Source organism: Macrobrachium nipponense, chromosome 4 (genome assembly GCF_015104395.2).
Source record: "Macrobrachium nipponense isolate FS-2020 chromosome 4, ASM1510439v2, whole genome shotgun sequence".
In the NCBI taxonomy this organism is placed as follows: domain Eukaryota; kingdom Metazoa; phylum Arthropoda; class Malacostraca; order Decapoda; family Palaemonidae; genus Macrobrachium; species Macrobrachium nipponense.
Window position 1 is genome coordinate 50,044,995 of NC_061100.1, and position 22,271 is coordinate 50,067,265.

Here is a 22,271-nt window from a genome sequence, read left to right on the forward strand (position 1 = left end):
TCCAATAATAAGTCTGAGATGACCTAGGCTGGTAGCAACCCCTGATAATATTCTCTAAAATCATAGGAACATTAGAAATTCTAGCCTAAATCATCATGAGTTAAAACATGTACCGTTTATGCTAGAACATAAGGTGACTCGTTGTATAAGACTAATTCCCATCTTACATGTAAAATTTTAGGTTTAGAGGTATGTTCGCTGTATAAGACAGCCCCCAATAACTCAATCAGCTGATGTAAGTTAGCTGGTACATAAATAAAAACAATAATTATTGGAATTATCATACCAAAAATGAGTAAAATCAGTATCTTCAATATTTTAAAATGTTTGGCAAAGTTAACCATTACAAAAAAAAAATCTTTTTTTTATTCCCTTAAGAAAAATATATGGTAAACATTAGGACAAATGCTCAAAGCCTGAGACATCATTTTTGGCAGAATAATACCCGTTGGAAGTAGATCCCCATGAATGTATGCCTTTAAAATTGGAACGAATCCCAATGTTAAGCAGAAATGGGGAACTATTGATATCATAAAACACTTTAGTTTGAGTATAAGGTACTACCAAAGAAATATATTAGCCTTTATTAAACAACAAGGCTCGTAAGTCCAGCACAACTGGGAACTATAAATAATGAGCAGACTGCAAAAGTTTTGGAGGCAAAAACACAGACTGAAACTGGCAAAAACACATACGCACTTCAGTTAATTTACTACACTTATAAATAAAGCAGCTGAAATTTTCAAAACCAGCTTTGATAATTTACAAAAGAGAAATATCTCTGAATTAAGTTCCATTCGGCAACTAAAGACAGTGATGATATCGGTAAAACGAAATCAACTGATTATTTTCTGATTGTAAAGAAAACCAGAATGCAAATAGCAGATCGCTCTGTTCATATCATAATATCATAATACAAGTGGTCCCCGGTTATCGGCTACTTTGCTCTATGGCGCTTCGGTTTTATGGCAGTTTTCTTGAATATTCATTAAAAAATATGGTTTCTTATGGTGCCACATTCGGTTATCGGCACCATAAGCCAACTGTCCGCTATGGTGCACCATAGCGATTGTCGGGGGCACCGTAAAGCAAAAATTGCCATTAAGCGAAGCATGAAAGTCTAAGGGAGTAAAACATACTTTAGTCGCTTTTATGGCGCTGAGACACTTATGGCGTAGATAACCCCTTATTGGCTCTTATCGGCGCTTATGGCGCCATAATTATGTTTTATTCTCTTAAACTTTCATGCTTCGCTAATGGTGATTTTTGCTTTATGGTGCCCAGCCAGGAACGGAACCCCAGCCAATAACCGAGGACCACCTGTATATGGTAATAATACAAGCAATATGATTAGATACGGTAAAACAAGTGTTTCATTAAAATTTATCATTATTCTCAATACACAACTACTATGCAACTTTTGCTAATACATATCTGTCAGTGTAACAACCTAATGAGGGCATCTCTCTCTCTCTCTCTCTCTCTCTCTCTCTCTCTCTCCTCTCTCTTCTCTCTTCTCTCTCTCTCTATCTCTGTCTCTCTCTCTCTCTCTCTCTCTCTCTCTCTCTAACAATAATAGTATTAATGATGATGCTCCATCCTCCACTAAGAAATTCCGGGTTTTAGAGCAGAATTACGGATGAAGCTATTGTAATCCTGTACTACTGAAAAAAACAACAGATCGAGAAACTTCTAACTGCTGACGCCTTGTTTTGGAGGCAAAAGCACCGTCTGAAACTGGCAAACACACACGTATTTCATTTAATTTACTGCATTTATTAAATCAAGTAGCTGCAATCTTTAAACACAGCTATGATAATCTACAAAAGAAATGTATCTCTGAATCAAGTTCCATTTGGCAACTAAAGATAATGATATTGGAAAATGAAATCAGCTGATTATTTTAAGAATGTTAACTTAACCAGAACGCAAATAGCACATCACTCTATTCATATTATGATACGATAATATGGTAATATTACATGCATATGATTGGATACAGTATAACAACAGTTTTATTGAAATTATCATTATTCTCAATACGCAACTATTATTTGAATTTTGGAAATGGATATCTGTCAGTGTAACAACCTAAATGGGGGCAACAATCTATCTCTATGAAGCCATTGTAAGCCTGTACTGATATAAACCACCACAGAAACGAAAAACAACTGAATGCTGACGTCATTTGCTGTAACTATCATGCATTTACAAAGAGTTGCATTGAAGTTGGCACATTATTAAACCCTGCCGATTCTCAATGGTGGCTTCCAAAAGTAAAAATAAAATACATTTTTACTTGTTCTTCAGGCAGTGGAGATTGGAAGAAAGAATCCCAGTAAATGGAAGCTTCAAGTTATAGCCGAGGCTGAATAAAATTACTAATGGAGCAGGCAAAAGAGATGTTACACATTTAACCAATACTAAAAATGACAAAATACTCTAGGTTACATTTTCATTAAACCAAAATACCACTGCACTATATCTAACACAGGTAGTTTTATTGAACCTATCCTCCTTAGGTAAGTTTCCTCTTCCAATCAAAAAATACAAAATGAACACTTACATGATTTGTAAAATACTGGTCAGGAAAGTTGCGATTCAGATCCATCTTATTTGAATTTGCACGACCAATCACTCCGCCAAAGTCACCTGGAAGATATGTTTTCTTTAATAAAACTATTACCAAAGAAGCTGAGTAAATAAGCTAGCAGTGATGACCGTACTGCAAATTTAGGCGTATTCCTAAAAATCTCAAACACCAACCCATAACTTTACAAAAAATTACTGGCAGTATTAAAAATAATATGTGCAGGTGGCTAGTATTATCTTGCACTGCTTTAAACCCATGACAAGCTCAGTATATTCTTTACGCTTACATGGTGAAAGTGGATAACTGGACTTCTAATTTTATATAGAAAAAGCCGTGGAGTAAACTTGAGCAGTCATGTTTTATGATCTTATTAATTGTAACAGAATCAAAATACTGTATCATAAATGAGAAACATTATAATCTTTACCCAAATGGTAAAATTCTTGGGCTAAATCTATAATAAACACTTAAACCAGAAAGCACACATTACATTGAAAGTCAGTCCAGCATATACCATCCACTATCTATAATACCCATTTGCAGAGGGACTGACACCATAGTAAGGTAAGAGATAAAAATAAAAATGTATAAAACCTGAATAAAAAAGTTATCTCATACAACAACAGGAGCAGACATATCAACTTTGATGTTATGCAAAGTGACTTTTTTTATATAAAGCATTTCTCCAACATGATCTGGTAACAATGCAAAGTGTAATGAAGTTATAGGAAAATGACAAACTGGCTAAAAAGCATTTTAGTCAAGTGGGTAATCTATAAAAATAATTTACCACCATTCCCAATTACAACTAAGATGTGTTGAGTCAATAAATTTAAACATAACATCTTCAATCATAAAAACCCAAATCTGAATTCATCTGTATGCACGCACTAAAGAAAGTTCTTTTTGTAGGCATCCTCTTCAGGACCACAAGGTAGCAATTACACTGATTACTACTTCTCTAGAGGTTCTAATTTTCACAGATGTCTAAAACCATGTGTAGAAACCTCAGCTGCTAGACTTCCAGGCTGATGGGGCTTGCATCTTGTGGGAGCAGGAACAACATACATAATTATTTCTAAGTTCATTTCAACCCCCATGATAAGCATCGAAATCAAATAGAGCATTACATCTTAAAGCCTGTGCTAGCTGGCTGGGACAATTTCCCCTCAAGCGGAAGCCAGCAAGGTAGGCATCAAGGCATCACTCTGAAACTTATACAGAGAGGAGACAATGCAGCTACAGACACCTCTGGCAAGAAATATACTTTTCTTGCCAAAGGTGGCTGTGACTGCATTCCATGGGGAGAAATTTATTTATTCCCTTGGAATGATCAATCCATGTGATGAGGCTTCCTCAAACATTTTACACCCAGTTTTCTCAAACATTTTGCTCTGTTCCTTCAGACTCAGTAACTCTCAAGACAGATGCTCTAATCCTCAGCCATCCTGGAAATCTGTGTCTTTCACTGACACAGAGACTACTTTAGGGCCACAAAAAAAAAGGGGGGCTTACCAACCATCAATGCCATTCACAGACCTACCAGAACTACTGTGACAAACTTCAACAATTCCACAGGAATCTGAAAATTCTAAACTATCACACATGCAGGTTATCCATCAAAGCCTCTGATACACAGACTTTTCATAAGGATATCTACAAGCCATACAGACTATCTACCTTAAACCTCTATAAGAAAATTAGAATTTGTTCTACAGCTTGTGCAGGTCACTAATTGAATTAATTACATTGTTCTACTGGCAGCAAAGTGCCTTTCACAAAAGATGAGGACTTTCAAAAGACAATTAAGTATCAACAAGAGAGAGCCAGCAGTCAAGAAGTTGACAGTGATGGTACCCCATGAGCAAGTAGTGACAGCACCTCCAAAGCTATTCTGGTGCCAGTGGGTGTATTAGTAGTACGTACTAGGTACCAAAAGCACAAGTAGAGTCTGATGGCATGAACACCTAAACAGGTGAAGATTTTTCAAACAACAAGCCATGTATGAATTACATAATTTGTTACATCCTTCAAGGGTTCAACCATGCTCAGTTCCATCAACTTACTAAGAGATGGGAAAATGAAACTTTACAACTCAATTCTCTTATATGTATAGTATTGGCCTTAAGAGCATAGATACTTGCCAGGGAAGATCTTGGCAAGGCCAACTTCTCAAGATATTATAAAGCCCCACAGTGCTTATTAACCCTTTTACGCCGAAGCCCTAAAAATCAAAACCTCTCCCGTATGCCGGGGCGCGTTTGGAGTGAGCACGGAAGCGGAAAAAATAATTTTGTCAAAAAATCACAGCGCCCTTTGTTTTGAAGATTAAGAGTTCATTTTTGGCTCTTTTTTTTGTCATTGCCTGAAGTTTAGTATGCAACCATCAGAAATGAAAAAAAATATTATCATATGTAAATAATGCGATATATGGTAGCGAAAAAAAAAATCATACATAATTGTATTCAAATCGCGCTGTGCGAAAAAAGGTTAAAGATAAAGAGTTACTTTTTTTTCATTGTATTGTACACTAAATTGTGATCATTTTGATATATAATACATTGTAAAACGATAAAAGCAACATTGGAAAAATATTATCACAAAATGGTGCACGAATTCGTAACGCGCGGACGTAAAAAAATATTTTTTTCAAAAATTCACCATAAATCTACATATTGTTCTAGAGACTTCCAATTTGTTTCAAAATGAAGAAAAATGATTGAATATTACGATATTGTAAGAGTTTTAGATTAGAATTGCAGATTTCGACCATTTCAGACGAGTTAAAGTTAACTGAATGTCGAAATTTTTATATATATATTTTTTTTTTATGCAAATATATCAGAAATGAGAAAAGCTACAACCTTCAATTATTTTTTGTTGTATTCTTCATGTGAATTTGCACACATTTTCATATATGAAACTCTATAACACGGCTAATATGAAAAGGAGTAAATATTAGGATAATGCGACGTACGCATTTCGGAGATTTTCGGCCGCGAATTGGCACGCGGAGGGAAAGAAAGTTTTTTTTTTTTAATTCACCATAAATCTAAATATTGTGCTAGACACTTCAAAATTTGTTTCAAAATGAAGATAAATGACTGTATATTACTAGATTGTAAGAGTTTTAGCTTACAATTGCGTTTTTCAACTATTTCGGTAGAGTCAAAGTTGACCGTACGTGGTTTTTTTTTCTATTTATCGTGATTTATATGCAAATATTTTGGAAAAGAGAAAAGCTACAACCTTCAATAATTTTTTATTGTATTCTACATGAAATTGTGCACATTTTCATATAAAACTTTATGTAATGGCTAATTTTAAATGGTGCAAACATTTCGACAATCGCACGAAAAAATGTCTGATATTTTTTGGAAGAGTTACCGTGCGGACGTAAGGAAAATGTTTTTTTTTTCATAAATTCACCATAAATCAAAATATTGTGCTAGAGACTTCCAATTTATTGCAAAATGAAGGTAAATGATTGAATATTACTAGAATATAAGAGTTTTAACTTACAATTGCGTTTTTCGACCATCTCGGTAGAGTCAAAGTTGACCTAAGGTTGAAATTTTTGCACTTATCGTTATTTATATGAAAATATTTCAAAAGTGATAAAAGCTACAACCATGGGTTGTTTTTAGTTGTATTGTCCATGAAATTGCACACATTTCCATATATAAAACTTTATGTAATGGCAAATTTAAAATGGTGCAAACATTACGACAATCGCACGAAAAAATTTATCGGAAGAGTTACCGCGCGGATGGAAGGAAAAAGTTTTTTCATAAATTCACCATAAATAGAAATATTGTGCTGGAGACGTCCAATTTGTTGCAAATTGAAGGCAAATGATTGAATATTACTAGAATAAAAGTGTTTTAGCTTACAATTGCGTTTTTCGACCATTTCGGTAGAGTCAAAGTTGATCGAAGGTTGAAATTTTTGCACTTATCGTTATTTATATGAAAATATTTCAAAACTGATAAAAGCTACAATCATGAGTATTTTTTGTTTTATTCTACATGAAATTGCGCACATTTTCATATATAATACTCCATGTAACGGATAATTTAAAATGGTGCAAAAATTATGTCAAAGTGATGAAAACATTTCTGAGATGTGTCACTGATACTTTTCAGTGCGATAAGAAAGAAATTCGCACTTGCGCGCCTGCGTAACGGTTGTAAACAAAACAATGCCTTGATCCATGAACTCCCAGCATCCCCCAAGGCGTGTGATTCAAAAGTTTTTGGCTGGTAGGCCTATAAGTATTTTTCCGCGAATTAAAAAATAAACTTTTTTGCGTTGACGTATAATACGTCCAATTGGCATACGGGAGACATTTTGACTCTACGTTTAATACGTCCAATTGGTGTCAGAGGGTTAACATACATGCAACAGAGAACCATGGTGCTTGTTACTAAATATAACTTAAGAGTACTTATTACTATAGTCATTGGTTCTAAATAAATCTGCCACTATACAAAGGTAGTTGAATTTGGTATCCTAAACATGAGTTGCAAAATATAATGATAGAAATGCTATTACTATCATGATGCACCATTTCAAAAAAATCATTGTGAAAATATCACAGTACCAGGAAAACACTTACGTGAAATGCAATATGAAGCTCATTACAAGTTACCTATGCTAGACATTATGACCTACAACTAATAAATCTCACAAAATAGAAAATAAACCAGATATATTCTATTAAAAAATCTGGGGAAAACACTACAATAACCCATACTGAAATACATAAAAAATTACACTATTATGAAACAATCTAATTCAAACACAGTAAATGAAACAATCCATCAAACACCAGGCAATACCTACTGTATGAAATAAAAGTTAACAAGAATGAACAAATGTTATTCACAGAAAAGTTGTACAGTAACCTCTGTTTTAACTGCACCAATAGGAAATAACCCAGATATATTCCATTAAAATAAACTGGGGAAAACACTATAATTACCCAATAAATAAAACAATCCCTCAAACACCAGGCAATACCTTTGAATATTTCTCTAGCATAATCTTTCCTTTTGAACAGAAATGTACAATCTACTCACCTGTTCACTTTCTCGAGTCCCAGTATCCTCCAGCTTACACCTTTGAACACCACCACAACAAGACTTACAACCCAAAAACTCCTATCCGACAGAGAGCTCTCTCTTACCAATCAAACCACCCTCGCACGTGTCTCCTTCTCCACTCCTCTGTTATTGTTTATCTTCACCCGAAGCCGCCACCATCTTGTCTTTATGACATCACAACACAACTTAAAATATATCAATAGACACCTAAAATCAACCATTTGCTGCCCATACATTGGACATCCATCATATTTTGACAATGCAGAAAATAACAATAAAATGAAATAAATCTGACTAAAATGATATATAATCACACTTATCTCTTTCTCCCTCCCCTACAACTGGTTCCTAACCTAATCCCGTCTAATTTCCTCTATTCTCCAACTCTTTACCCTCTACATAATTTCTAATATTTTGCCCTGAAACTCCTGCTTTAGTTAATACAACAACTACTTGATCCTTTCCTTTTATCCATCTCACCTCCTTTATTTCCCCAGATTCTAAGGTTTCCCTTATCCCTTACTACTAACACCAGTACTCGATTTGATGGCAGTCATTAGTGTTTTTACTGTCACATGAAATTCTACCTCACAGAATGATGCCTACAGGACTGCTGATCAGAATGGGGAGGAACCTTGTCGTACTTATTTTTGCCAGTTCCACTACGTTTCCTGCTCGTCCTGCTCCAGGACCGGGATGAGTAACTCCACTGTTGGAGTGACTAACAGAGATGCCTCTTCTCTGACACTGATGGGACTGGCCATTGCTGCTTGCTCATGCTCCACTCCACCTCCTTGAGGTGCTTCAGTTCATCATTTTGCTGCTGCTATGGGGCTCCTACTGCTGCTCCCAATCTCTGAGAAAGCAATGAGGTTATGCAGGACCACAATGAAACCACTGATGAAGAGACACAGATGACTGAAGAGGAATGTTGACTGCCCCTATTGACTGACACCTATTGGGACTTTACCAAACTATGGTACTTGGAAGACAAGCGAGAGGGATCGGCAGATTTTGCCCTTACATTATTCTTGGAAGAGTGCATCTTTGATTATCAACTTTCCTGGAAGATGACAGACATGACACTTAGGATAGGCCTTTGTCTTCCTTAAGTCGCCACATGGAAGATGATTGGGGACTCCTTTAACTCAGATATCCATTACCTTCCTCAGGATAATCTGTACCTTAGGGCCTTTCTCTGAGGAAGGAGCTGCAGAAGGGACTGGCAAAGCTGCTAGAGGAGTTGCTGCTGTGTGACATAAAGAAGGCAGTAACACAGATGAGCGAGGGAAGGGCTAAGCTTGGTTCTCTCAATAAGCTCCCCTTTTTCCAACGCCTTTTCTCACAGAAAAACCATTGGGAGAAAAGGCATGAAAAATACACTTTACATGTGGCCTCTCTCACTCTTTCTCATCCCCAACATGAAATATTCACAGAACGCAGATCTATCGTTATCAGAGGCATAAATTACTGCAGTGCTTGTCTTTACCAACACAACAACCAGATTTCATATCTTCCATCGTAGCCAACAGAACCACATAGAAGGGAGCAATGAATAATGCATGTGGGGGTCACACTACATGATAGATCACACACAGGTCACCCAAATGGCTGGATCACACAAGGAAAAAGGACAGAAATGCTTCCCCTCTGCACTAAAAAAAATTCTAACACTGAACAGCACTAAAGACAGGGTTACTGGAGAAGGAAATAGTGCTATGAGGGCGAAAGGCTGCACTGAAACAAAAGAAAGGGTATGAACAACACACACAAACAAATCTCAACTATGTGAGATGAAGGTCAATAACAATTGCACACCAAGATGGTCTAGAACAAAATGGACAAGCTAACCCAGCTTTAGTCAGCAGACATTTGCACCACACTTTACACTGAGTGCGCCATTTATGAAAGCAGGTTTGCATTCCTGTCAAAACAAACATGTATTTAATATATCATAATACAAGGAATCCATATGTCAAGTTTGTAATGAAAGTAAGTAGTTGTGTATGTAAAATGAATGCTTTGTAAAAACATAACAAAGGGTGACAACCAGATGAATGCCAAAAGAAGACTGAAAGCATACAATATAGCACAATATTTCAGTGGATTGCCTAGTTATTTACTTATTATTAAGCTATTAAGCCTGTTTTCTATGTATATATACAATGTGTTATGTCATAAGCCAGCTACATATACAAGTCCAATCACCTTGCTATTAAATTTACATTACTCGTTATGTATAGAGTAAGAAACAATCATACATAAAAATAAAAATAAAAACAATTTTTTTCTACTGTACAAATATCTCGCTCTATAAAGTGCAATACATAGTTTCCTTAAAAATTATTTATCTTCATTTCATTCGCTTTGTGGTTAGGAAAGAGTACAAATATGGGAAGAGCAGCTAACCCTCAATTCTAGGCTAATACTATACAATAATGCATACACCATGACCAGGCTAAATTTAAGGATGGCCGGAAAAAAAAATTAAAAAACTCATCAGTGGAAAGAGGAAGATGGTAATATAAGAATAAAAATTCTAAAAAATTTCTGTACCTTCCATGGGAAGTTGAGAGTGAATACTTCCCACCCAGTGTTGACCTCTTTTCCCTGAGACAGTCGTAAATACATGCCAATTTTACTAAATAGTAAGTGTTCTTGCGAACATTTTCTTCTATTTCATTTTGTCAAATTACGTGTAATTAAAGCTCAGACAATATCACAACAGATAAGAACTAAAACCAGGTATGAATTCTGAGTACATATATTTACCATAAAATATTTATGACACATTATTGGATGGGGAGTTGTGACATTCACCTTTACCTCAAGTTAGACTAAATCTCTCCAAGCTCACTTTGACTCTTGTATGGCAATCTGAAGAGTTGCCAATGGTGATGAGTGGCACTTGGAAAAATTTTCTGCAAAATTCATTCACTGTATAGCACCAAAACTTGGAAAATTTTTCTGCAAAATTCATTCACTCTATAGCACCAAATCTTGACCATATATGTATGTTACCTGGACTTTACCACAAAGCTATACGTAAACATATAAGTATGTTACACATCCACAAATGGTTAAACAAAGGATTACAAAGATCAACATAACAAAAACAAGACACTTACAGATCTTCCTGCCAGTGAAGGAAAATATACACCTAAATATCTTTGATTTGGGAAAATCATGCAATAACTATTAACCCTTTAACGCTGATTGGACATATTAAACGTCGATATAAATTGTCTGTTGGGTGCCGATTGAACTTATGGTACGTCGATATAAAAAAAGTTTTTTTAATAATTTGCGGAAAAATAGTTAAAGGCCTACTAGGCGAAAACTTTTGAATCACGTGCCTTGGGGGATGCTGAGAGCTCACGGATCAAGTCGTCATTTTGTTTACAATCGTTACGCAGGCGCGCAAGCGCAAATTTCTTTCTTCTCGCACTAAAAAGTATCAGCGACACATTTCAGAAATTATTTCATCACTTTGACATAATTTTTGCACCATTTTATATTAGCCGTTACATGGAGTATTATATATGAAAATGTGCGCAATTTCATGTAGAATACAACAACAAAAAAACAACTAATGGTTGTAGCTTTTATCACTTTTGAAATATTTTCATATAAATAACGATAAGTGCAAAATTTTCAACCTTCGGTCAACTTTGACTCTACCGAAATGGTAGAAAAATGCAATTGTAAGCTAAAACTCTTATATTCTAGTAATATTCAATCATTTACCTTCATTTTGCAACAAATTGGGAGTCTCTAGCACAATATTTCAATTTATGGTGAATTTATGAAAAAAACTTTTTCCTTACATCCGCGCGGTAACTCTTCCGACAAAATCAAAATTTTTTCGTACGATTGTCGTAATGTTTGCACCATTTTAAATTAGCCGTTACATAAAGTTTTATATATGGAAATGTGCACAATTTTATGTAGAATAAAAAACAACCCATGGTTGTAGCTTTTATTAGTTTTGAAATATTTTCATATAAATAACAATGTGCCAAAATATCAACCTTTGGTCAACTTTGACTCGACCGAAATGGTCAAAAAACGCAATTGTAAGCTAAAACTCTTATATTCTAGTAATATTCAATCATTTACCTTTAATTTACAACAAATTGGAAGTCTCTAGCACACTATTTCGATTTATGGTGAATTTATGAAAAAAAAACATTTTCCTTCTGTCCGCGCGGTAACTCTTCCGAAAAAATCATACATTTTTTAGTGCGATAGTTGTAATGTTTGCACCATTTTAAATTAGCAGTTACATAAAGTTTTATATATGAAAATGTGCGCAATTTCACGTAGAATAAAAAAAAATAATTGAAGGTTGCAGCTTTTCTCAATTTTGAAATATTTTCATATAAATAACGATAAATAGAAAAAATTTGTCCTTCAGTCAACTTCAACTTGACCGAAATGGTTGAAAACTACCATTGTATGCTACAACACTTACAGTCTAGTAAAATTCAATCAATTACCTTTATTTTGCAACAAACGGGAAGTCTCTAGCACAATATTTTGATTTATGGTGAATTTTTGAAAACATATTTTTTTTATGTCCGCGCGTTACGAATTCATGCATCATTTTGTGATAATATTTTCTCCGTGTTGCCTTGATCGTTTTACAATGTGTTATATACCAAAATGATTGCAATTTAGCGTACAATACAATGAAAAAAATTAACTCGTTAGCTTTAACCGTTTTGCTCTCAGCGCGATTTGTATACAATTATGAAATTTTTTTTTTTGCGCTGTCATATATCCCAATATTTATACATAATGATTTTTTTTCCATTTCTGATGGTTGCATACTAAACTTCAGGAAATTACAAAAAAAGAAGCCAAAAATGAACTCTTAATCTTGAAAACTAAGCGTGCTGTGATTTTTTTAAAAACATTTTTTCCGCTTCGGTGCTCTCTCGCGAACACCGCCGGCATACGGGTAATTAAATTTAACAATTCTGGGAGCAAAAAAACAAGATGTTGCTTGTTTGATGGACACAGGGAATGAATAACTATTGTTACTCCCAATGAGGTGTCACCCATAAGGATACCTACGAAGGGAAGGGTTCCTTTATCATTCAGGAGTGAGTCAGAGGCAATGCTGACTACATGACGAGGATGTAACATAAATGCACAATTAAAGAATAAGAAAAATTAAATTCATACAATTGATAAGGTAGCCAAACCTTTCCTACCTGACACAAAAGACAGTGAAAAATGACAAATTTTCTAGGGCAATTTGTATTTTCCATAGCTACAAACCTGCGGTCTTAACAATAGGATATAGGGACAACACCACGGTGGTCGCTTATGTGAACAAGGAGGGAGGCCTGGTTTCACGTCAACATCATGCCTTGACCGTCGAGGTTCACCAGTGGGCAGTCAGCAATTCGGTAGAGCTCTCAGCCAGGTATATTCCAGGCATACCAAATGTGGTCACAGACAAGCTCAGTCGTCGGGATCAAATCCTACGCATAGAGTGGTCCCTTCATCAGGTAGTAGCATACAAGCTCTTCCAGGTTTGGGGGAGACCTATGCTGGACCTTTTTGCGACCCAGTTCAACAGGAAACTGGAGATAGTATTCTGTTTAGTGGTTCTGGATCCCCTAGCATTAACAGACGACGTGTTCCAACATCCCTGGGACAACCTGGAGGTGTATGCCTTCCCTCCGTTTTGTTTGATCCGTCAAGTCCTGAACTGGTTGATGAGTTCACAGAGTCTCAGTATGACTTTGGTAGCCCCTCTGTGGCCTCATTTGGAATGGTTTCCAGATCTGCTGTCGTTGTTGTTGGAGGTTCTGAGGGAAATTCCTCCTTGGCGGCATCTCATGTCAGCCACATGCAGAAAGGTTCCACCAGTCAGTAGAATCCTTGTCTCTTCACGGTTGGAGGCTATCAAGTATCTCCTCCAAGCGAGAGGCTTTTCTCAAGAGGACAGCAGGGCATATGTCCAGCAGTCTCAGATGGTCGACCTCTGCAGTTTACCAAGGCAAATGGGAAATTTACTTTGATTGGTGCTATAAAAGGGGTTTTTCTCCACTTGGAACCTCTATTAAGCACATAGCAGAGTTTTTGACCTTCCTCAGAGATGAGAAACATTTGTCTGTTTCTGCCATTAGAGGCTACAGGGCGGCCCTGAGCTTTGCTAATGGATTTGGCAATAGGTAAAAGGCAATTACAGTTAGTATCCAGGCCAATGATGATACAGACATACACAGGAAAATCAAGCAAAAAATAACCAATTGACAAGAAAGGTAAAATACTTCATGACAATGAAGATCACAATGATGTATAATGAATCAAAAGGACTAAGAAGACTACACCAAATATTTCTGAGGAAAAAGAGTAAAGGTGCTATTCATACAAAAAACATGTATAGAATACTAGTAGAAAGGGGGTTCTACTCCTGGGATGCGTCAGGAGATTAGTTCTACTGCAGATTAGGCTACATTAGGTGTTGATACAAATATAATTTTGGCCAAATCACAGGTTTTAACATAACTAAAACATTCTGACAAAAAATATATAATTAAAAACAGTCCACAACATAATCTAAAATCTTATAAATATATTCCATACCTTGTTGAGCAACTTCAAATCCATCAGGATTCATGGTGGGCAAGATGTGAATTCTTGTGTCATTAATGAGTCTGGATATACGATTGTTTCTGCCATAACCATCAAGGAGATACTGCATAAGCAATAAGAGTGTTTCACGGCCAACTACTTCATTACCATGCATGTTTCCTATATATTTGAATTCTGGCTCACCTGCAGTAAATATAAGAATATCAGCATAAGAATTCTTTCCAAACAACAAAAAGACTGGAAAATTTGTCACAGGAAAACAATATGCAAAATATGAGTGGCTCTTTTTTTTTAAATCATTGATGAGTCAAGGCAAAGTGAAAGGTCATAAACTTGTGACTCAAACTTTCACAAACAAAATTCTCATATATGCAATGAGAAAAACCAGCAGAACAAAATATCAAAATACAGATGAAAATAACATATTAAATAACTAAAACTTCTACACAAATAAGAGAAACCAATAAATAAGAGATCAGACAAATTGAAGCATAATGGAATGGTGTTTTGAAGTAGAATTACTGACAATGAGAAATTGGTTTTTGTTTACAATACGTATACTGGTTCTTGTTTTACAATACATACATTCATGCTAGAAACTACATATTTCATTAGTCCCCTTAAATAATTCAGACAAAAGGCACATGGTAGTATTCAGCTAGCAGTATCTGGCTACCATTTGCCAAGTAACACTATCTTGTGGAACACCAGACATGATAGATCTTAGTTCACTAAAGATCGTATGACTGCAACTAAGAAAAAATGCTCTTTACTCGTAAAAAAATCTTGAAGTAATCCTAAAGCATATCCATGCACTCCAAGATTCTGAAGTTTAAAAGTAAGTCCCTTACGATGTACTAAATTGAAAGAAATGCTGAACTCAATCTATTTAAATTACTCTACATTCAAAACCCTTATCAAGGTTCTCTTGCATATGGCATATCAAATCTAAAACAGCACTGCAGATACCCAACTGCTTCCAGTATGCATATTGACTATTAGCTGACAATCCCTTGGATTCTACATACTACTTGTACAGTGGCTTAAAAAAAAAAAAAAAAAAGTTTTCTGCAATTTTTGGAGAGCACAGGGAGGACAGAAACAAGTCTGTGTTTACTGCAGCCTCAGATAAGCCACTCTGGAACAGGCACTGCATTAATAAGCTTGACCTCATTGGCAAAGATAAATAAACATTTTTGTGGTACACATAGCATAAATGGTACATCCCAATATAAAGATACAACAGTAGTGAATAGCTAGCTATCATGCACAAGATCATCAGTGTTATTTCCAAACTCTTAAGCTTTTTTTGTGTTAATTCTTCTAACTACTACTTGAGTCAATATAAAATAAAATAGTTTAAGATTATTTTTTATATAAATATAATACTATACATACCAATAGCAACAAGAAAATCTATTATTTACACACTTACCAGGTTCATGGATCCCAGGATTGTCTGAAATTTCCAAAACATACAATTCTCGGCCTTCAACACTCTTGCCAATACTGTACATTCGAGACAATTTTGGATATTTTTCATTCAACTTTTTCATGTATGTTTCGAGCTCAGGATAGTGATGATACCTGAAAGTAAGTCTCAAAATAAATGTGAACATAAAATTTCTTCCTGGAAAAGGAGTACTATTTATTGCATGCACAGAATATATCTGAGCCTAATAACACATCATCTAAAAGAAACTGCAATTTCAAATTCAACAATAGTATATACTACTTCCTTATAAAAGTATATTCTGTTTTTAGAAAGTCTCACTCCATCACATTTTTCTGTTACTCTAGTCATCTAGAGAACCTTTATACGTATCCCAATCTCTTTTGTCATGACTACGTAACTTCTCTGCTTAATTAAAATGAAAAATTTTTAATCAATTTGTATTTTTCATAGCTAACAAACCTGAGGTCTTAACAATTGGATAATCTTCTAGTGCCAATTGGAAACCATTCATAAAATAATCAATGATTGTAAAGCAAAGAATCTGTGGTATCTGGCAACTCATGCATATACGAGGTGGATGCTGGTCACCGACCAAGCTTGGAACCTTGTGACGCACCAGTCTTTCTTTAACGGCCTCAGAGACTTGTTTTTTGCTTTGCTCTCCTCCCCCCAACCGTTTTTTTTTTTTTTTTACCTAAGCCTGTGGTTTTATCCAGCCCAGAAGTCCCATGATGTCAATATTTTTAGACAGCCTTCCTTAATTTCCATGTTGACCTTCCCTTGGGACAAATGCAATTTGCAGTAGTTGTGCCTCATGCCTTTTCCTCTGCTTCGTCATCAGCTGTGTTATGTGTAATGCTGGTCCGTCTCCTAAGGGGACATTGCCCCTTCAGAGAGAGAGAGGGACCAATTACATTTGTTATACATACTGAAGATATTTTGAAAATATCTGTATTATGATATCAATGTTTTATGTATCTGTTTTGATCTTTTTACACATTTTATCGGAAGGTGGTAAATAATGTTTCAGTCTTTCAGAATTTGTGTGTAGGATTGTTCAAGAAGTTAGGGGTTCGTGTTGCAGACAAAGTTTTATGTTAGGATTTGGCTGTCTAGCACAGGAGTACATTCCTACACTTCTCCATCACAAGTTTTAATGTTGTACAATTGCATTCTTCCCATCTGCTTGCAGGACCAGTATGTTTGCCATCTCGTCTATTTCCCATCATTTTGATGGGGGAGGGGTGTGGTTTGTACTACTCTCTCCCTTCCTTCCCTTCATCCTTACAGATAAGATTCTCTTCTCTCATAAGATAGAAATATTCTTTCCTGAGGTAGAGAGCATGTTAATTGTTTCTTTACAGGCTCTTCAGTTGTCAGCCCTGCTTCTTGCCTATTAAGTCTGGCAGCAGCGGCATTCTGCTCAGAACTTGGCAGCCCCTCTGCTTCACTTCCCTCTGACAAAGATGCCACTTTATTAATTTTGGTATGCTCGTTGGTGCTGTGAAGAGAGAGTGAGTTTGGAACTCAGTCAGTGCTGTCGGCAGTGTGTTCCTTGCTGTCATCAAAGCTACTTCGTGCTTGCCGACAACACTGCATCGTCATGTAGGATTACCAACCTTACAGATGACTTTTCTGATGTGTGGATATTGCCTCCCTATCATGTTTGACTTGGTACCCTTTTGTCACATGAAATAAAATTGTAGTACGGTTTTATTTTATGTTTTTCCACAATACACAATGTTTTTTCTCTCTCTGTACAGTAATCTGCTGTGTGACATCATGATTGGGTCTGTGATGTCATGGCTTCTTTTGACTGAATAGTTTGACTGCACTGTGTTCAAGCGATGGGACTTCAACTTCCTTCAGCGATGGACTTCCTGGGTAAATTCTTCGCTATTTTTCATGTGTACATGTCCTGGGGAGGTCCCCCGGTTGCTGTAGGAGATGAAAAAAGAACTTTTTGCCATCTTCTCCATCACTGAGACCTTTGACTTGGGCTACCAGTCTGAATGCTGTGACATCACTCAGTTCTTATCTGTGTCATCTCTCCCACCACTTGTTGCTGTGACGTCTCTCTCAGCCTCATCCATGATGTCATTTCAGTTGGTTGTCAAACCATCAGAGGTGCTCTTTCAAGAGTTGGTTGATTGGCAGGACTCAAGTGTTTAGTAGGAGGTTTCCCAGGGTTTTCAAGCAGGGTACATCATATGGCAAGGCCTCCATCACCTTGTCCTCCTCCTCCCCCTCCCCCTCCTGTTAGAAAATTCAGGTCTTCTGGCATATTCTGAGAGTGAGAGAGGTGTTTCACCATCTTCCCAGCACGGACGTGACTCTCCCCTTCACATACGTGAACCTGTTCCAGTCTGTGTTGATCTTCCCTCGCATTGGAGTTCTCAGGCTTATTCTTTGGTTTGAGTTCGTCGCATGATGAGGCGGCTCCGATGTAAGGGTCGGCGAAAGTGATCACGGCTGTGCACGTGTTTTTTCGCACATCTGTGTAAGTGATGTAGTTTCTACTCTCACCACTAGCCTTCCAGAGTCAGGGTCTGAGAGACTTCGAGGCAGAGTGATATTCTCCATGATGTTCCCACTTGGATCGTTCTGCTTTTCACGGCTGGGTATGTGTTTTGTTGCATGTCCGTGTAGTATATGATGGAGTTCCTACTCTCGCCGTTAGCCTTCCAGAGCCAGGGTTTGAGAGACTTCTAGGCAAAGAGTGATCTTCTCCCTGATATTCTCACTTGGATCGTTCTACATATCACTGCTGTGTTTGTGATTCATCGCACATCCTAGTGCGTGATGAAGGTCCTATTCTCACCGTTCATCTTCCAGAGTCATGTTGAGAGACTTCTAGGCAAGGGTGATCGTCTCCCTGATGTTTCTCACTTGAACTATTCTACATATCATAAACGTGTACGTGATTGAGGTTGTGCTTCTTCCAGAGTGAAGGGTCAAGAGACTTCTAGGCAATGGTGGTTCTCCCTGATGTTCACTTGTAGATCATTCTACATCAGACAACTGTTTATCTGGTTATGTGTATCTTCACTTGTCCCTGTACATGGTTCATCGCTTGACAATGTACTTGACTCATCACATGTCCATGTACATGATTCATCACACATCCAGGTGTGTAATTCATTCCACTTTTGTGTACATAGTTCATTGCACATCCACGTACATGGTTCATCACACATCCAAGTACATTTCGTCGCACAGCCTCGTTCCAGTGTCTTCCTTTTCAAGGGGAATTCAGGATACTATTCCATTATTATTCGACAGCACAGTTCTTCTGGTGGAGATGATGACCTATCCAACAGTAAATTGGAACGTCTGTGCAAATGCCAGTCAATGGATTCATTTAATCAAGCCATCCATCTTTCAGTGGAATTCAGGCCTACTCTTAGGTTAGGTACTCGAGGCTAGATCAAGAAGGCTTCAAGCTGAAGGAAGGCAAGGAACTGTTGGCCTTCCTGATTTAGCCTAGCCTAAGTGATTGAGTTCTTAACCTAGCAAGTAGTTGAATTCTTAGCCTGGCTTAGCCTAGCTATTTGAACATGCCTTCACCACCTTAGCCTAGCCTAAGTGGTTGAGTTCTTAGCCTAGCTTAACTAGTTCAAGCTAACTTAACCTATCCTAAGTGGTTGAGTTCTTAGCCTAGCAAGTGGTTGAGTCCTTCCCTAGCCTAACTACATAGTTCAAAGCTGTCTAAATCTAGCCTAAGTGGTTGAGTCCTAGCCATGATGTAGATGAATGAGTTATCCAACAGCCTTTTTTTTTTTTTTTATCAATTTTACAGTCTGTACCTTCGTATCAAACACACAGTACAACATGCACCTTACCCCATGCTTGAATATAATGGGAGACCCACAGTGGGCAAGCAAGAGCACTTTTGGGTTGGTAAAATACAAAAACTTGTTAAAAGGAAAAAAAAAGAAGAGGCATCCAAATCTAACAGTCCTTAAATAAATACATACGTAAGATAATGTAAGATACCAGAAATACTCACCATGTGGGGGGGGGGGGTTTAGAGAAGATGCATATTCCTTCACCAGGATTAATTCTGACCTAACCTAACTGAGGATGCTGGTTGCTGCCTGACTGGAAAGGGGGGAGGGGGGATTTACTCATCCAGAGGTGGGGGCTATACACTATTTAGCAAATATAAGGATGCTTCCTAACCTTAACTCAGCCTAGCCTCGGGTGGTGGGTCCTGCCTGAAGAGGTGATTGGGGCTGTGAATCAATTACATACAGGTAATAGTCCCTGGTTATTGGTAGCTTCAGTTATCGGCAAACTGGTATTATGGTAACTGTCTAGCGATGATGGTAGCTGGATTTTTGGCACCAATATGTGCCAATCCTTGCTTATTGCAGCCAATCCCTGGTTATCAGAACCAATCCCCACTTAACAGTAGTGCTGATCCAGGTCATCAGCACCGATAACCGGGGATCAGCACTATTATCATCAAATTTTGGTAATTTCACAATCAGGAATGGAACCCCCACTGATAACTGACAACTGCCTGTAGTGCAATACAGACGACTACCAACTATTCGAGGTTCAGGATTTGCATATTACCCTATTTGCAACTTTTTCAGCGAGGCATAACTCCAAATAATTTGCCAGAAACCTGCAAATTCTCTGATTTTTTTCATAAAGCATATCTAAAATATTCAATTATTCTAGTTTTAGTTTTGTGATTAAATACATATTTATTTGCTAACTTTCAAATATTAATAATGCAAACACAGCACAATACATAGCAATAAAAAGTATCTTTTATTTCTTAAAAACTGTTCACCAAACAACGTGCAAATTTTCATCACAAAGCTCGCAGGAAAGAAAATGTTACCATCTGCTGTATACGTTAAAAGGAAACAATAAGGCTTGAATACTGTATGAAAAATTGTGCATGCCTGAATATTGGGCTAACTTAATTAGTTTGTCTCAGTAAGATTACAGTTGGGATAACCTGGTTAGTTTTTAATTTGGTACGAGAACAGTAAAAGCTGTAGGAGTCTTCACACTTAGCTGAATGATATATATTTTTAAGGGTACACTAATGTTGTAAGGCAGTCCCCGGGTTATGATGGGGGTTCCGTTCTTGAGATGTGTTGTAAGCCGAAAATCGTCATAAGCCGGAACGTCGTAAAAAATCCTAAGAAAACCTTACTTTTAATGCTTTGGGTGCATTGAAAACTGTGTAAACTGCATTCTTATTGCATTTTTCATAAAAAAAAACTTCAAATATTGATTATTTTGCATTTTTGGTGTCATTTCATCTGGCAGATGAGCGTTGTAGTCGTCGTAACCCTGGAACATGCGCTGTAACCATGGAAATAATGTCTGATGAATATAATTGAGAAACCCCTTAACCTCAAAACGTCGCAAGCCGAACCCGTCGTAACCCGGGCACAGGCTGTAATATGACCTTGAAATATCAGTGTCTTAGGAAGAGATTTTTCCGTAGAGCATATCTACAATATTCGCTAATTATTTTCACTTTACTTTCATGCATAAATAAACTTTTTATGATGAAAAATTATTTACTAATTTTCAAATATTACCACATTTGCCAACCTATTACATATTTTTAAAAATTTTAAATGTATCAAAAACCAGGCCTGCGTCCAACACAGCTGTATTACATATAAAAGACTGAGTGCCATAGGCTTGGCTAGGCCTTTCCTACAACGAACACACTGGGTAGGCACAAAAATTTATGCTAATAATAAGACAATGAAAAACAAGACTAATTATTACAGGAAATTGTGTTACTAATAAAGAAATACTGAAAATTTAAAACCAGCCAAATTATCAGTCTGTTATAACAAATTTATGAAAAACTGCTTACGATACATTAGCAGTTAACATGTCAGCCATTTGCAATGAGTGGATATATACAAAACCTGTGGTTTATTTATGATAAATTTCACAGAGAATTCACATTTTATTCCAGTATATATACTCTCACAATACATATTGTATTTCATGCAAAGAATCATACATTTCTCCCTACAAAATAATCTAAAAATATTTTTAAATGAATGTATTATGAAACATGTTAAGATTGTTTTTTCCACAAAATATCCTTGTAAAACAGGGGTGCGTCTTATAAACCGGCAAATACGGTAATCTTACATAATGTAAACCTAGCATAATATCAATAAAACAGATTTTTTTCTTAAAGAACATTCACTCATGGATGCGCAAATTCCCATAACAAAGCTCATGGGAATGAAAATGCAGCTTGGGAAACTGAATTACCTAAGAACAATGCTACTTGGCCCTAGTGCCTGGCATTTGCAAAGAAGCCAATCCTGGAGTATCATTCATTTTTCTTAGCACTGATTGACTTTACCCCAAAAAAATTTTGTCTCATGATGAGCTGCAGCAGCCCACATCTTGGCCAGTTCATCACGTAGACCTCTGTTGTTTGAGTGTTTCACTGTGTATCTGTTGTACTTTGCGTATCTTTGTGTATCTTTTTTTTATAGTGCCC

The 22,271-nt window shown here is 36.7% G+C and overlaps 1 protein-coding gene across 2 annotated transcripts in view; it reads right to left on the reverse strand.

The window, feature by feature from the left end:
- Positions 1-22,271, reverse strand: part of LOC135210924 (carboxypeptidase D-like) — a gene marked incomplete at its 3' end in the record, with an annotated part of 572,526 nt that overhangs the window by 304,400 nt on the left and 245,855 nt on the right. For both annotated transcript variants that reach the window (XM_064243890.1, XM_064243891.1), the window contains 3 exon segments: positions 2,567-2,652; positions 14,302-14,493; positions 15,746-15,897. In XM_064243890.1, the coding sequence (XP_064099960.1) occupies positions 2,567-2,652; positions 14,302-14,493; positions 15,746-15,897 (430 nt within the window).